The 17,985-nt window shown below is 43.7% G+C and overlaps 1 protein-coding gene across 2 annotated transcripts in view; it reads right to left on the minus strand.

Annotated features, from left to right (window-relative positions):
- The window catches only part of SLC1A4 (solute carrier family 1 member 4), a 36,997-nt gene extending 19,470 nt beyond the window's left edge, over positions 1 to 17,527 (minus strand). The window contains exons 1-3 of one of the 2 annotated variants that reach the window (XR_012655637.1): positions 16,927 to 17,388; positions 3,583 to 3,625; positions 1,517 to 1,579 (exon numbers count right to left, since the gene is read on the minus strand). Coding sequence is in view for 1 of the 2 variants with exons in the window: in XM_075064446.1 (XP_074920547.1) it covers positions 1,517 to 1,579; positions 3,583 to 3,625; positions 16,927 to 17,195 (375 nt within the window). In the remaining variant the exon portion in view is untranslated. Of the gene's footprint in view, positions 1 to 1,516; positions 1,580 to 3,582; positions 3,626 to 16,926 lie in introns of both variants that reach the window. The other variant, XM_075064446.1, reaches the window with a different exon arrangement.
- Positions 17,528 to 17,985: the final 458 nt, after the last annotated feature.

Raw genomic sequence — 17,985 nt, forward strand, 5'->3', positions numbered from 1 at the left:
TTGACAGGCTTGTAGCTGCCATGCACAGATCTTGCTATGGGGGAAGCACTCTTCTCCTTGCCTCCAAGATCTAGGATGACCAGACAGTAAATGTGAAAAATCAGGATGGGGGTGGGGGGTAATAGGAGTCTGTATAAGAAAAAGACCCAAAAATCGGGACTGTCCCTATAAAATTGGGACATCTGGTCACCCTACCAAGAACTGAGAATCCCAAATGCCAGCAGGTTGCAGACCCAAGGGGCCAGCCAGGATGAGAACCAGCATTAGAGGGCAAGCGACAGCTGCTGCTCTGCTGGAGCACATTAGAGTCCTGGATCCAGCCACAGAAGAAATGCAGTGGGGATTCCCAGTCTCGTTATCCTGGTGGGTTGAAAAATAGGCTAGCCAGTGCACCTTCAAGCCAGTCTAGGTTGTGGGTAAAGGCTGCTGCCACAGCTACCAGCACGGGGAGAAGGAGGTGCTGAAAACCTGAGAGACAGGCAGGCCACGGCTCTCCTTCTGCAGCACTAACAGGATCCACCTCCTATCTCCTTTCCTCCACTGCCTTCCCCAGTCTCTATTGCTAGCAGGGACCAAGAGCAAGCGTGGGCAACCCTCCTGTACCAGCAGCTATGAAGTAGGCTGGAGGTGCTGCTGCTGGTGGAGGCTGTGAGAGCCTAGACTTGAACTGGAAATGCAGGCAGGGGCCTGTTAAACTCCAAATTCAGGCTAAACATTAACTGATTAAAAAATTCAGTGTGATAAACACCCCCTCCTCCACTACCCAACAGAATGGGCTGAAAGTGCTGTTATGCTTGGGAAAGTGACCATGAAAAATAGTATCCTGGAATCTTGCGTTGGTCTCTAAATAACTTCCGGTTCAAATATACTAAGTTTACAAGACTAACAACAGGCATGTTTGAAAATCTCACCCTATGGGCAAGATTCCCCTGAGCGGGGAGCAGAGGTAGGTCAATGCTGGCCACTTCTGGATATGACACCCAAAGTATCCATAGCCCATACTTTTGAAAATAAGGATGGCTGCCATCGCCACCACCTGCAAATCAGATGTAGTTTTCTGGCTACTTGCAGATATGCCTCTGTTCTGCTTTAATTTGTCATGTTCATCCCCTTGAACCAACTGTTTCTGCCTTAAATCAGCGACTAAATAAAATAAAGATGCAATGAAGCTGTAACTAGAAACAATCTTAACCAATCTACTGGTTTAAATAATGCAAGGAGGAAAAGAATCATGTCTGAGCTTCTCTTATATTGTTTATATCCTCCAGCAAGTAGGGCACTAACCTCGGACTCTGGAGCTGTGATTTCAATTCCCTTCTCCTCCACAGACTACCTGTGTGACCCTGGGCCTCAGCTCTCCAGCTATAAAATGGGAGTAATAACAGTTCCCTACCTCTCAGGGATGTTGTGAGGTAAAGACATTAATGACTCTGAAACATACAGATACTACAGTAACACATGTCAGAAAAGTATGATAGAGAGAGAGAGAGAGACAGAGAGAGAGAAACTGCCTTACCTTCTCAAACGTAACATTTCCAACAGAGATGTTTCTTACTATTATCTTATAATCCGTTGCATACTGTGGATACAAAAAACAACACGTTTTCTGTCCATTAGATTATCACTGTGACCCTATCTGTGTTAGTATAACATTTCATCACTGTAAGGTTACCAGTACGATTTCACCAGATTGTTTTGATCTGGGCCCAAGCTCTAGATCAGGATAAAAAAGGATCTCTACAAACTAACTAAACTTGCATAGAGGGAGGGGACACTAGTGAGAATCAGAAATAATTCTACTGGTAATGGATAAATGGAGTTATTCCTAATTTACACCAGTGCAATAGAGATCAGAATCAGGCCCACTAACCCAGCTTGACTTTGGCCCTTCTTGCAAAAGAAAAGGGAGCAATTAGGTATAAAGTTTCCTCCTTGTGTGGAGATACCAGAGCACAATCTTCTACTGCACAACTTTAAAGAGACAGTGCTCCTTTAAGTTGTCCAATAGCTGTAACCTCCCCAGTGCCCACTAAAGTACGTTGTCTATAAATATCTATTTCTTAAATACCAAACAGTTTTAAATTCAAAGTCATGACTTACATTTTCAAAACTGATGAGTATTTTGGGATTGGCATGTATTTTTGGTATGCAGTGCTGTAGCTGTGTTGGTCCCAAGATAGTAGAGAGACGAGGTGGGTGAGGTAATAGCTTTTATTGGACCAACTTTTGTTGGTGAGAGAGACGAGCTTTTGAGCCTTGTCTCTCAAACATATTTTTGGCAGCTTTTCAGACCAATGTACTGATTTCAATTAGTATTCTTTGAAAAACAGACAGCAAATGGCCCAGAGAATTAAGGTAAATGAAGTTATTATCTGAAAAGCTCTGACTGGCTGAAATTCACCCTGATGCAGAGGACAAGCACAAGACCTATGCAACACATACATCCTATTTTGGGGGCTTAAGTGGAATGTATATGGTGCTTATATTGGCCACCTATACAAATATAAGTGTCACTGACCTGTAAGTTAGATTGGGATATCAAGAATATAAAATAACACACCCAAAAACAAGGCCATAAATGACAGGCCTCAGAGTAGCAGCCATGTTAGTCTGTATCCGCAAAAAGAACAGGAGTGCTTGTGGCACCTTAGAGACTAACACAATTTATTTCAGCATCCGAAGAAGTGAGCTGTAGCTCACGAAAGCTCATGCTGAAATAAATTTGTTAGTCTCTAAGGTGCCACAAGTACTCCTGTTTTTTTTAAGGCCATAAATGTATTTTGATGCTCAAATTAAACACTTCCCAGGAGCAAGGCTCTTGATTTTTATTTTTTAAAATAGGGAAACAAGGAATTTGAATAATTGTGAATTGTGTCAATGACAGTGTAAAGAAATGCAGAATCTCCCCACTTAAACCTTATTACAGAACACCACTACACCAAAGAATACTGTGGCTGTATTTCCCACTTTTATTTCACATGGGATTTTGACCTGTGCTATTTTATGGTTTTATATGAACCCCGATTTTGGAGTTTGCTCTTGCTTTGAGGAAAAGAGCACAATGGAGCTAACAATGGTTATTTTCCAGCTCAGCTATCTGAGAGAATTACCCTGTCTTATAGCAATACAGTATCTTCAGCAGTAAATATCTTTTACATACCTCTAAAATTACAAATAGGCCCAAACCAACACCTTCTTCAAACTTTACAGCTCAGGCTCATCTAGTTTAAATAAGTTCATACATTCTGGTGCCAGCTAGTGTACGACTACCACGCTTAGCTCATAGCACTGTATGTCAGATGAGAAACGAGACTGAACTGGGGACAAGTGATGTAATGAAAAATATTAGGCAGCAAAAGGAAAAGCCAGGCACTTAACTCATATTGGCTTTCAAAGGGTGCTAGGTGCCAAGTTACCACAGGTGCTTTTGAAAATGTGGTGAATTATTGTGGTGGGTTTTTTTTTTTTGTTGTTTTTTTTTGTTTTACAATCTACCACATCTCCAGTCATTTATGAGAAGCCAGCAAAACTTTGGCCTGCCTGCTCAGTGCAACACATTTCTGAAAGCTACACGGGACTCACCGTTCGAAAAGCTGCAACAACCAGGTTGGAAGGAAACAGGTTTCTGTAAAAACAAAACAAAACGAAGTAAAATATTTCCCGTCTAAAAAATAAAATGAGTGTATTGTGGCTTTTTGTTTTGGAGAAACACCAAACCTATAGCAAGGGCAAATATTTTGGCATTAAAATGCTGTATATTTAATTAACTTCCACCAGTTTTATGCCTAAGTGAAACTATTACCTGCCTCATTACTGAACAGCAGGTAAATTAATACTCATTCTTTCTCCTAATTCTCATGCGATTGTTTTTTCATAGCAAGAACTTGAATATCATTATAATCAGCAAAATCAATTTCAGGGGACCATTTCACCCTTTAATACTGCAAGGGCCATTGAGTAGATCCAGGAAATCCGCTTCCCTAAATAGCCAGTATAAAGCCTGACAATACCACAGACAGCTCCTGCCTGCAGCACTGAAGTGGTTAAAAATCCTAGGTTTAAGAAGGTGCAGTCCCATGGAAATCTGTAGTCTAAATTCAACGGTGGTTTAAAATAGTGGTGTAAATTGCAAATCAGACATAAGAGTCCTGAAGATGGGTATGAAGTGTAAAGTAATAACTCATTTAAATGTAGCAGAGTGTGTGTGTGTGTGTGTTGGTGGCTATAAGATAAAGCTGCACTCCCTATTATATTTTGCTCCCCCTCAGTTGTTTTTACTGCTACACTTCATTTCTGTTCTCTCAGCAGGTAAATTACACTTGTTTTGCATCCCAATAGAATGTCAGATCTATGCAAGTTTCATAACATGAACCCATTTTACAATCATTTGTTCAATAGCTCTTTTTTTGTAATGTGCTGCCTTTTAATTTCACTGAATGCCACTTTGTTCTTGTGTTATGGAAGCTCATAATCTACCTTCTCGAGACCATTCATTATTTTATATACTTTTATCTTGTTTCTTCTGTTTTGTTTTGTTTTTCTCAGGTAAACAATCCCAACCTTTTCAATCTCTCATGAGATTTTTTCATAAAAATGTATAAAGGGCCATGCTGGGTCAGATCAATGGCATCTACTCCAGCATCTTGTGTCTAACAGCGGCCAATGCCAGATGCTTCAGAGGGAATGAACAGAAGAGGGCAATTTATAAGTGATTCATTCCCTGCCATTCAGTCCCCGTTTCTGGCAACTGGAGGTTTAGGGATACCCAGAACATGGGGTTGCCTCCCTGACCATCTTGGCCAACACCTCCCTATTCACTTTCTCCAGGCCATTCACGGATTTATAACCCTCTAGCATATCCCCATTTAGTCATCTCTTTTCTAAGCTGAATAGTCCAATTTTTTTAACTTCAAGTCATACGGAAGCTGCTCCATACCCCTAATCATTTTTGTTGCCTTCTCTGCACCTTTTCCCATTCTAATACATCCTTTTTTAAATGAGGTGAACAGAACTTCACACAGCATTCAAAGAGTGGGTGTACCATGGATTTATGTAGTGGTGTTATGATATTTTTGGTTTTATCATCTATCCCTTTCCTAAAGGTTCCTAACATTGCTAGCTTTATTGATTGCCACTGTACACTGAGCAGATGTCTTAAATATCTTTCCTGAGTGGTGTAGCAGGGTCGATCCCTGCTCCGGCCCTGAAGGGGTTAAAAAGAGCCCAGGGAAGGGGCCGGGGCTGGAGAAAGCAGCCTTTTAGGCTGGGCTGACTGGGGGAAGTGGCAGCAGCTGGGGCCAAGCCCCAAACTGAGCCACAGGCCCTTATAAAAGAGCAGAGAAGCCAGAACCCCAGAGAGTCTCTGTCTGTGTTTGGAAAGAGAAGGGCTTGGCTGCTGGAAGCTGAGAGAAGGTACCTAGGGTGAAGCAGGGCTGGGGAAAGGCAGAGGAGCTGGGGAGCTCCTGCCTGGATAAGCCCCAGGCTGTGGCCTAGAATTAGGCCAGGAGGTACTGGGGTTGTAGGGTGCAACCAGGGGTAGGCCAAGGCAGCAGGTCCAAACCCCTTTGCTGGTGATGAGTGGCTGATACTGCAGTCTGCCCCAGGATGTGGGGCTAGACAATGACTGGCAGTAGCCAAGACACTGAAGCAAAGTGGGGATGGGGGGGGGGGAGTTCCCAGGGAGGGGAAACCCCTAAGAGAAAGGGGTTATTGCCAGGAGGGCAGAACCCCATGTAAAAGGGGCACTGGGGTCCAGGGAGGGACACAGAGCCTGTAGCAGGAAACAAGGCAGATCACCAGCCTGCTGAGGGTGCTCTGAGCTGGAATTTGAGCTAATTCTCAAAGTGACCAGCAGGAGGCACCGTGGGGGTGAGTCCTGCCTGGTTACAAGTGGCAACAGCTAATTTAACCCCATCATTTTGTATGTATAGTTGGGATTATATAATCCCATGTGCTTAGTGTGCACTGATCAACATTGAATTGCATCTGCCATTTTGTTGCCCAGTCACCCAGTGTTGTGAGATCCCATTGTAAACTCTTTGCAGTCAGATTTAGACTTAACTATCTCTAAAAATATTGTATTATCTGCAAAGTTTGCCACTTCACCATTAACCGCTTTTTCCAGATCATTTATGAATACGTTGAATGGCACATGTCCCAGTACAGATCCATGGGTGACTCTGCTATTAACATCTCTCCATTCTGAAAACTGACTGTTTATTCCTATCCTTTGTTTCCCATCTTTTAACCAGTTACCATCCCAGCTAATACTTAACAATCCTGTTCTTTAAAACTGTAACATGTAATAGAAACCTCAACATCCTATCTCCTACCTTTGTACTAACTGATGCCTAACAAGTCTGTACCCACAGCGGGCCTGTGTGCAATATTCATCTGTATGCTACGTATGTAAATGCACATGTAGTGTTACTCGCATTTCTAATTTTAGGCTTGATCTTTCACTTATCTGTACATGACTCTTTTGAGAAAGAGAGCTTTAAAGAAAAGTGTCTACTCGATTTGGATATCTTAGAGATGTACTGCCAGCTGCCATGATTCTGAAGGGAAGCTCCCGAGGCAGCTACCACACAGTATTCATGATATGCTGTTTTAATCACCTTGGGTCTTGAGGTGAGATGGGGAATGGTCAGGCTTATAACTTAGGCCATGACAGGAATCAGAGGGTAAAGTTTGTGGGCACCGTGATGAAAATACTGCAAAAAGGTCGGGCTTAGGCCAAGTCGACACTTAAAAGTTTTGCGGCACAATGTTAGTTAGGGGTGTGATTTTTTATTTTTTTCTGACATAGCTATATCACCAGTTATACTGGCCAAAAAGTGCTTTTGCCAGAGTAGTTTCACTCACCAAATCACTATACCAGCAAAAACATACACTACACGCATCCAACGAAGTGGGTATTCACCCACGAAAGCTCATGCTTCAATACGTCTGTTAGTCTATAAGGTGCAACAGGACTCTTTGCTGCCTCTACAGATCCAGACTAACATGGCTACCTTTCTGATAGTTTTGTCAGTATAACTGTATCTACACTAAGAGGGTATAGTTGTAACGTCAGTAGACCTCTGTCTACACTATAAAGGTATAGCTTTATAGCAAAACTTGAGTGTAGCTGAGGCCTTAGGGTATAGAAGAAATGGAAGGTGGCAAATCCAGGGAGCAGCAAAGGGAAAGTGCGCAGAGAAACTACATCTTTGAAAGGAAAGAGAAGCTAGCTGAAAGTAAGGGTATGTCTACACTAGCACTTTTGTCGGTCAGGGTGTGAAAAAAACCAACACACCCCAGACCAACATAGGTTTCACCAATAGAAGCAGGGGTGTGGACAGTGCTATGTCAGCAGGAGAGCATCTCCCACCAACATAGTTATCGCCACTTGTAGGGGGTGGCTTAATTATGCCAAAAAGGCAAGCTCTCGCCCACCCCTTCAGCATAGAGGAGCTCCAGGGGAGAACTTACAGCAGCACAGCTGCAGCTGTGGACATAGGCTAGCATATGCTATCAACTCAACTGATAACCTGTTTGGTGTTCTCCTATTCGTAGCTCCTTTATCCAGTCACACTGTACAGACTTTCCCACAGCCTTGATGATACTACAAAGTACACAGACTTTCACAAAACAACTGGTTGTTGACAAAAGCAATAGAAAGGCTCTGAGTGTTAACAGCACTGAAAGCATGATAGGAATAATTTGGGGCTTATTGAGTCAGATCGCATTATAGCTGAGAAATATGATTTTATTTCATAGAAATTAATATAAATGTTTTGCTGAACTATGAAAAGAAATTCAAGCCGGCTCCAGTACTGCAAACAGTTATGCACATGATTAACTTGATGTGTGTGAGTTGTGCCACTGATCTCCATGGGACAACTCATGCATCTAGTTAAGTGCATATGTAACTGTTTATAGGATCAGAGCATTAGGCCCAGAACTTAAGCACATATTTGAATTTAAGCATGTGCTTAAATCCCATTGTGTTTTAGTAGGTGGCTTAGTGCTGCTGAAAGCCCCAATTCAGCAAAGCAAGTGGCAATCTTTGGCTTGAACTGCTAGATAATGCTTCAAGGCCATTCTGAACATTGGTGAATACGGTGCACAGAATGTGACTGTACTTCCCCAATCACCTTACCTGATTTTGACCCTGAAGATAGAAAAGAACATTTTAGGTTACAAAAAGATAGAATTATGGGCCAAATTAATTAACAATGAAAGATCAAATAAAACATTGGATGTTTTGTCTGCTCAAATAATAGTCACTTTTGTGACTATCATGGAAGCATCTAATTTAATGTGTTCTTATTTGTTGTGGAATCTACTATTTAGGAAAACATTTTTAGCCATAAAAGCCTATTATCAAATAAGTGATTTAATCAGCTATACACTAAGATGCAATTTTACACAAAGTAGAGTTATAATTCATTAAGATAAGTCAGCATGTGAATTAAATCAGCCTTTGAGAGACAGGCCACCGTGATAGTGCACAGGCTTTCAACTTCATCAGAGGGTGAATCTGTGAAAACACTCCCACAGTAAACAGTTTAATCGATGTGTTCCATAGGAAAATGCCATCCCACAACTGACTGGCTATTTGGGCTGGTCATGTGCTCACATCAGAGGCAGCGTTTATCATGAGCAGTGAAGCAAAACTAAGACCTTGGAAAGCCAGCCCCAGTTCTGTCAGTTTGAGTCTGTGTTCATTATGTCCCCAACTCAAAATGGAAATTTCACACATAGAAGCACAAACATACTTCCTGTCCACGTGTGCCACCATAAAGGAAGGATGGCACTTAGGGAAATGTGTAATTGCACATGAAAATCAGATATAGCCATTGGACAACATTTTTTCTCAATACACCATTTTACACCTGGAATTTACATGGGTTCCTATGAAACAAAGTGATCAATAATTATATAGAGCACCATGGATCTTCTACACTTTACAAAGGAGATCAGTATCATTATGCCACTTTACAGAGGGGTAATGTGAGGCACAGTGAAAGGAAGTGACTTGCTGAAGGTCACCTGCTAGGCCAGTGGCAGGAATAGAACCCAGGTCTCCCAAGTCACAGTCCAGTGCTCAATCCACTAGGATCCACTGCTTCTCTATAACTTTTTTTTTTTTTGGTGGTGATGGGGAGAGAGAATAGAAGTAATTCAGGTGATGAGACAAAAAATAACTGCCAGGATCACCACAAACACACACACACATTCACTCTCCCCCACATCTATTGCTCTTTTCCTAGCCTACTTTCTGCCATGACGGATAGACAGCCTCCCTCAGTACACTGCTCCAATTAGAACTTGGCTAGATAGGGAAGTTATTCTTCAGAAGTGGATTGTGTTAAACAGGAACATGGCACTCTTATTCTGGAATATGAGTGTCCACACCAGGAGATATTCCTGAACAGCCACTGCACTTTGAATTCTCACTCTTCCTTAATCTGAATTACTTTTCAAATGTTGACAATCCTTCTTTCCAGAATTAAGGGTGTCCACATAGGAAGTTATTCTAGAATAGCAATTTCCCCAGGTAGACAAGCTCTTAGAAACTTGTGAAACAGGGCCAATCCAAGCTCAGGAAGGGAACCACAGGGGAGTGGTCCAGAAGGTCCACAGTAGTTGTGGATAAGGGGTGTGATGAGCTTGGGAAGTAGGGTTAGATTAATGGGTTATTTGAATGTGTAACATTAAAAGTTTAGTTTGCTCTAAAACGACCCCAAGCCCTGAAGTGCCTGTTACATCTTACTAAAGCACATGAGTGTTATCACTCTGCTGGCCACCCTTGAGCAAACATTGGGATTGTCTGATACTGAGTACGCTGGTTATCCTGCCAGCATGTGGTTCAGTGATAGTACAGTCCTTGCTACCATTACCGAGGTGGTAGAACTGAATGCTGTCAGTGCTGGGAAGGAAAAGAGTTACATAACTTATATGGTGCATGTTTCATTCCTGTTTAACTCCAGAGGATCTGCTACAGATCCTCCCCTCCTCAGGAAAGGGGGCTGCCTTACACAGAGGAGCCACTTAAGCCTCAGGGGAGTGGTAGCAAATGCAGACCACCTCTGTGCTCTGAAAGGGAGGAATGCTTCCCACTGTGCCTCTCCTCAGTGCCCAGGCCAGCGACTCTGGCTGCGAGCTGGGCACAGAACTCCCCACTTGTCACAACACAATATACATTTTGCAAAAAGAAACACAGCCACCACTCATGTGGGCATTATTCAGCATGAAAGGACAGCGCTGCCTCAGGTCTGGGGGACTGGCAGAGCTCAGTGAGGAAGCTTGCAAAATAACCGCCCTATACCTGATGCAAGACAGCACTGTCACCCTGTCATGGTATAATTCCCCACTCTGAACCTTAGCGTCCAAAAGATGGGGTACCAGCATGAATTCCTCTAAGCTAATTACCAGCTTAGAACCTGTAGTGCTGCCACCAACCAGGAATTCCAGTGCCTGGTACACTCTGGTCCCCCCAAAACCTTTGCCCGGGGCCCCCAAGACCCAGAACCCTTTCCCCCACCTTTTGCCCTCTCCCAGGCTTCCCTCCCTGGCTTAGCCTGGAAGATCACTGTGATTCAAGGATTTTGAATCACAAACAAGAGGACAATTCACCTTACCTCCCTCCTTCTCTCTCACCCCCTCAGACCTCCTGAGAGAAAGTAATTCCTACACAGAGAGAAATTAGCCCCTCTCTGCCCCCTTCCTCCTTTCTCTCCCACTAATATCCCCTGGTGGAATCCAGACCAGCCCCCTGGGTCACACCAGAATAAAAACAATCAGGTTTCTTAAACAAGAAAACTTTTAATTAAAGAGAGAAAAATAAAAATTATCTTGTGAAATTTTAAGATGGATTAGGTACAGGTTTTTTAGTTATAGCAGCTGGATACCCTCTCAGCTAAAGTATAAAAGTACTATTAAAATCCTTTCAGCAAAAACACATTTGACTCCTTCCAGCCAAATGCACATTTGCAAAAAGAAAACAAACATAAGCCTAACTCGCCTTATCTACCTAACTACTCACTATTCCTGAAACTGATAAGAGCCTGTAATGGAGAAGATTTGGAGAGAAACCTGGTTGCATGTCCTGTCACTCTGAGCCCCCAGAGTGAACAACCAACCAAAAACTAACAGCATCACAGAAACTTCCCTCCCTCAAGATTTGAAAGTGTCCTGTCCCCTGACTGGTTCTCTGATCAGATGACAGCCAGGCTTACTGAACTTGTTAACCCTTTACAGTCAAAAGAGATATAAAGTACTTCTGTTCTATTAACTCCTACTATCTGTTTATGACACACCCAACTTAATTTCATCATTTAAAAAGGAACCTAGATAAGGAGACAACTACTGTTAGAGGAGATTAGACTGGGGTCTTCTCTGTTACAGGTATACAACCATTTGGAAGCTTTTCTCCTGTGCACAAATGCACAATCATGTAAAAACAGCAACTGTTGCATTCCCTAATAATTACAAAGAATCGGTTCCACCAATATTGCAGGGGCTGTTAGTGTCTGAATCAGAATGTGGCAAAAAGCAAGTGCAGACTGTAACATTTCCCGTTTAACCTACAACATTCCCTTTTTCATAGTGTATGCAACAATCATGAGGTATCAGAAATAGACAAAGCTGATTGCCAATAAAATGACACTCTGTGTTTAGCATTTCTTGAAAATACACAGTTCAAGCAACCGTATAATTGTAACTACTAACCCACCATTCCCTATCCCACAGCATGGTCATTACAATGCAAGACTTTTATCCCTTTTGGTCTCAGAGTAGAGTGTTGCTATTTACTGATATTCTCATTTTTATAACTCTTTCAAAAAACAGATGGAAAGTTTGTCTCTGACTGTTTCTAAGGACCATTACTTCACCACAGTTGCCTAGGGCTATCCACTGGGATCTGTGAACCCTGTTCATCCCTCAATTTACAGGGCTAATCCATGGCTATGAGATGTAGTGCCACTAGATTGTTAATTTAAGGCTGCTGCAGGCAGGCAGAGTATTCTCTGCAAACTCAACTGAGAATGGCACTAAGTGCAAAAGTACTCCTGCATTCTGAGCCTGGCTCTGATACTAACTCCTGGAGTCTTGATCCAGCCTGTTTCGGTTTCTCCATCTATAACACGGGGATAATAATTTTCACTCCCTCCCAGGGGTGTTACAACTAGAGCTAGCCGAAAATTGGAACTTCCATCCTGCAGGAAACTTTGAGATTTTGAAATCTGGTTTCACTCCAACTGGGAGGGGAGAAAAATATTTTTTTTTGTTTTGACCTTCAATAAATATTTCATTTTCATAAAGTCAAAACATTTAATTTAGACTTTTATGTTAAAGTATAAAATACATAAAAGTCAAAATCATAAAGTCAAAATGAAATGTTTTGACATTATCGAAATGAAATTTTTTGATAATTTTTCATAGAAAATGTCAGTGAAATCAATGTTGCTACAAACCGTTTCAACTTGATCAAATCAGTATTTTCCAATGGAAAACTGTTCAAGCAGAAATTTTTTTGACCAGCTCTAGTTTATGACATGTTAATTTGTATCTGTAGAGCGCTGTATAAATTCTAAAATTCACCAGAACAAAGTGAACCCTGTACCTGGATGCAATAATTGTCTTCCCAGAACTTTTCTATATGCTGGCAGTTATGCCTGGATCCCAGCACCAGCAGTTAGTTACCTTCCACTTCCACAGCAGGAGGCTGGCAAAGACCTCAAAATCCATGCCTTAATCCCTGATTTAAAAAAAATATAAAACAAGTCAGCTGAATTTGAATCACTCACTAGCCTTCCTCAAAACTGCAGTGTGAAACTAGATCAGCGAACTCAGGACCAGATCTCATATTATATGCCAGCCCAAGTGAATCTAACGGCAGTATAGGAGAATCAAGGATACAGGAAAGGGCAAAGTGGCTACAAAGCATCCTCTAAACCCGTATTTCTCAGAAGGAGCCTCTGTATTTTTGATGTAGCCCTAACCCTTTTTCTCTCTTTGAATCTATCCACTGGCTAGTCAGCTTGCTGTTAAACCGAAGGAGGAACTACTTCTGCAGGAGCTGTGTGTCTGTATCACCTCTTCAGAGGTCTGGCCTAGTGAATGAGTGATCAGTGGCCAAGCCAGGGAACAGAGCCAAGCTCCAGCCTCCCATGGCACAATGCAAAGCACTACCTCTGGCCACCAAGCCAACAGACTTCTTAAAAAAAACAACAGAACGGCATGTCCTGATAAAGGACATCTTTTCTAATCTCCAGAGAATCCATGTTAAATATTGACTCTCCAGGCTGGGCCCAAGCTCCCATTCACTCTTTCCACCCACAGGAAGGTTTACACTAGCTTTCAATTCTGTGTTGTGCCTAAGGTTTGGAGCTGGCTAAAAAAATAGTGACTAAAAAAATGTCACTATTAACAAGGGCGGGCTCTAGTTTGCGTTTTAAGATTTTGTTTTGTATTGTTACCATTCGTTTCCATCACTCCCTTGTTTCTAGTGGAACCTCTATTCTTTAAAAATACATTATTTTGCTTTATTATAAGTGCTCATAAGTGCTGTCTGTGATACAGCAGCAGTGCTTTAAGGTAAAACTGGTAAAGTGGGGTACACTACTCCATTGGGACCAGAGGATCTGGGACTTCTGTGAATAGGCTGTGTCAGGGGCTGGATATCAGAGGGGATCACTTCAAGGGGATTGTGATGCACCTCTTGTTTACCTGCACAGCAAAGACAGGATACTGGCACAACCTGGAGGAGAGTGGGTGAGTAGCTAAAAGGCTGGTGGTCTTAGGAATCGAACACCCCACTACCACAGCAAGACTCCCTCTCGCAAGAGGCAGAAGGCAGGGAACAAGATGACTCAGTCCTGGAAACCCTGAGAACCATCACAATACACCTTATCAAACCCCCGACTCTGAGCTCTATCGACATCATTTAATCTCAGCATTTGCATTTAGATGATGCTGGGGGAATCTGTCCACTGCTCCCAAGTTTAGGTGGAACTTCAGAAATCCTGCCAAGCACCCTTGGAAGTGCCCAGCCCCCGTCTATCATGTATGCATTCAGAACACTCAAAACTCCAGGATGATATATAAAGAAACCACCACACACACCCAGCACCCTATGAATGTGCAGCCTCAGGCTTGGGTCATTATAATGGTCTTCTAGACTCTCACAGTTTAGCAGTGAGAGGTCGATTCCTTCTACGTTTTAAACAAATTGTTTTTGTTTTTCTTAGGGTACACCTACACTACCTGCCGGATAGCGACTGATCTATTGGGGATCGATTTATCGTGTATAATGTAGATGCAATAAATCGATCCCCGATAGCTCTCCCGTTGACTGCTGAACTCCAGCTCTGCGAGAGATGGAAGCGAAGTCGACGAGGGAGCCACAGCGCACTGCAAGGACGCAAAGTAAATCATTTTAATTCAATCTAAGATGCATCGACTTCAGCTACGCTATTCTCGTAGCTGAGGTTGTATATCTTAGATCAATCCCCCCTCCACTCCCTGTGTAGACCAGGCCCTAGATTTGTTTCCCCCAGACCATCAATTCCCATTCACCTCAACGGGCATTCTACCTCTCCCCACTTTTATTTTTTAATTAGGACTCTCAAGATTTCTCACGGTCAGTCCTTGGGAAGTATGGGATGAAGAAAGACTGGAAAGTAGCTAAATACATGCATGCTGTTGAAAGTGTAAATCAGCACCACTGATTGCAGTTATTATCACTAATGGGCCTGCTAACAAGGCGCTGTGAATCCATATTTATAGCACAACAAAAACAGGATGGAGAGCTCAAAAGTATTCAGTCAGATATGCCACTAGTTTTTACCGGCAATAAACAAATTTCCCTCAACAATAACAAAATGTATATTTAAAAACAAGAAAAACAACTAAACCTTTGAACTAATATGTTTGTTAAACATAAGTGCTCAGTCACTTTGCTTTTATATTGTAACTCTTCTCCCCAGTCCAAAATATAGAAAAGAGATTATCAACTCTTATAAAAGGGAATTTATCTCCATACATCCACGCTCAGGATACTTATCAATTTCCCTCAGTATATTTTTATTTGGAGACACTGCACTCCAACTTGCAGGTTCTCATTTATTCTGCCACTTTTTTCAGATTATGTAGTAATTTTCTCATTGGTTAATCTCCGCAACGGGACTACTCACAGAGTAAAGAATTACTCAGTGTGAGTAAGATGACGCTACCAGGCGCTGAATACTGCTAATATATTGTGTGTGACACTTTCAAAGTGTTGAACAAAGATTAATCAATGAATAAGAGATTGCAGTTGGAAGTAATTTTGAGAATACTGTATTAAAAGTCTCTCTTTTTGATGATGAAAATATTGGCTCTGTTTCACTGAAATGTGTCTTTTTTTAAAAACAAATCTCTCTTATTCCGATTGTCACAGCATCTGCACGCTAAAAATAGTGAACTGTAGAAGTGTTACAGGGAGATCCTGATCACCGCCCCCCCCAGCACCTATTTAAAATGAAATAACAACAGCTACTACGCAATAAGACAAAATAAGAATAACTGTTATGTAATTAGAAATGGGAGCCTTGCCTTTGAAGGAAGTTCTCACGGGGATGTAAACTTTGCAGCTGGCCCCCTTTCTCTATAATAGGTGGAAGGAACCTACCAAATGTCAGGATGAAAAAGGAGTGGGATGGAGGATAATAAATCATGCCACTCTATAAATCGATGGGATAGCTTTAACTGGAATACTGCGACCAGTTTTCCTCACCACAACTCAAAAAGGATACTGCAGAATTAGAGGGAGTTCAGAAATATGCAAAAAGAATGATTTGAGGGCAGGAAAAACTTTCATATGAAGAGAGATTGAAAAGACTGGGTTTGTTTGCCTTCAACAGGGGAATCTTGAGTAGGAGTAGAGAGACTATTTTAATGCTGTGCTTGGCACTGGTGCGACTGTCACTGTAATACTTTGTCCAGTTCTGGCACCCACAATTGAAGGATGTCGGTATATTGGAGATGATTCAAAAAACCACCACGAGAATGATCAAAGAATTAGAAAACATGCCTTACAGTGACAGACTCCAAAAGCTTAATCTAGCTAATTTAACAAAGATTAAAGGGTGACTTAACTACAGTTTGTAAGTACCTACATGAGGACCAAATATTTAATAATGGGCAGTTCAGTCTAGCAGAGAAAGATATGGCATGATCCAATGGCTGGAAGTTGCAAGGGGGCAAACTCAGACTGGAAATAAGGTGTAAATTTTTAATGGTAAAGTAATTAATCATTGCAACACTAACTGGTGGATTCTCCTTCACTGACAATTTTTAAATCAATACTAAACTATACGCTCTGGGAATTATTTAGGGGAATTCTCATTGCCTGTGCTATATAGGAGATCAGATAGATGATCTCTTCTGACCGTAAAGCTATGAATAACAGGGGCCAGAATAAAAGCATGCAGACTAATGAATGGTCTACACCCTGTGTTAACCCAAGAACCAGCCAGCTTTCAAGGAAAGCAAAAAGGAACCAAATTAAACTAAACAAAGGAAATCACTTTCTCACACAACATATAACTAACCAATGGAACTCACTACTACCAGCTATTATGAGGCCAAAGAACTTAGCAGGATTCAAAGTGGGATCAGACACTTCCATAGGTCGTTAGCGGAATTATAATAGTAAAAAAAAAAAAAAATTCTAGAAACCTTCCAGCTTCAGGGCATAAATCAACCTCTAATTAAGGGGCTTAGGAGAAAACTTTCCCTGGGGGCAGGTAACTGCACATCCTTCCTGTGAAGCATCTAGTGCTAGTCACTGTCAGCCCGGGGACTAGCTGGGGCTGATGTACCAGGGGCGTTTCTAGGCTCCAGGAGCGCAGCCAGCTCCTGCCTTGGCACGGGTAGCGGCGGGCAGGCAGGTACCTGGCGAGGTCCAGGAAGGAGTCCACCGTCTCCTTGTTGGTGGGCAGGGCGTCGGCCAGCCCCAGGGCGTTGGTGTTCAGCGCCTGGGCCCCAGCCCCCGGCCGGATGATGAAAGCCAAGGCTACGGCCAGCGCGGAGGCCACCAGGGTGGTGCCCATGAAGTAGGCGATGGCGATGCCCCCCAGCTTGCCCAGAGCCCGCGTGTCCAGGCTGGCGGCGCCAGAGACCAGGCTGCAGACCACCAGCGGGAGGATGACCATCCGCAGCATGCGCAGCAGCAGCTCGCCGGGGAAGGCCAGGGCGGCCACCTGCGCCCGGCTGAGGTGCGCGCCGCGGACGGCCGCGCCCAGCCCCACCGCCACCCCGGCCAGCACCCCGGCCACGGTCAGGCATGACCAGGCAGTGTTCTTCAGGCAGCGGCCGCAGCCCCAGCCCCGGCCGGCTTCCGCGGGCAGCCCCCGGGCCGCCGCTCCCGCCCGGGCAGGGCGCCCCCTGCACTGGCCGTTTCTCAGCTCTCGCCGGCTTCTCCATGTTGCTGCCGCCCGCTGCCGCTGCCAACCCAGGCTAGGCAAGGCGCCCGCGCCGCCGCTGCAGCCCCGCCGGGGATATTGCAAGGCTGGCGCAGGCCTGCCCCTCGCGCCGGCCGGCCCGCTAGCACCAGGGTCCCCCGAGCACACGAGGGGCGTTGCTTCCAGGCGCGGGAGCGCGGCCCGCCACGCGGCCGCTCGCGGGACTGAGGCTACTTGTCCGGGACGCCGAGCCAAAGGGGAGGGCGCGCGTTGCAATCCCGGCTGAGGTTTATTTAGGCCAGCGCCTTGTCGGTTTTCCCATATCAAGGGGCAGCGCGCCGGGAGAGAGGCTCATAGTACGCAGACAGAGTGTGAAAAAAAGGGACAGGGGCTGGGGGGTATAGGAGCCTATAGAAGAAAAAAACCCAAATCAAGACTGTCCCTATAAAATGCGGACATCTGGTTTACCGTAGCTGCACATCACCTCCCAGAGCCTCTCCCGCTACAGCCCCTTGCACCCAAATCCCCCCCCCCCCCCCCCCCCCCCCCC

Source organism: Chelonoidis abingdonii, chromosome 3 (genome assembly GCF_003597395.2).
Source record: "Chelonoidis abingdonii isolate Lonesome George chromosome 3, CheloAbing_2.0, whole genome shotgun sequence".
Taxonomy (NCBI): domain Eukaryota; kingdom Metazoa; phylum Chordata; order Testudines; family Testudinidae; genus Chelonoidis; species Chelonoidis abingdonii.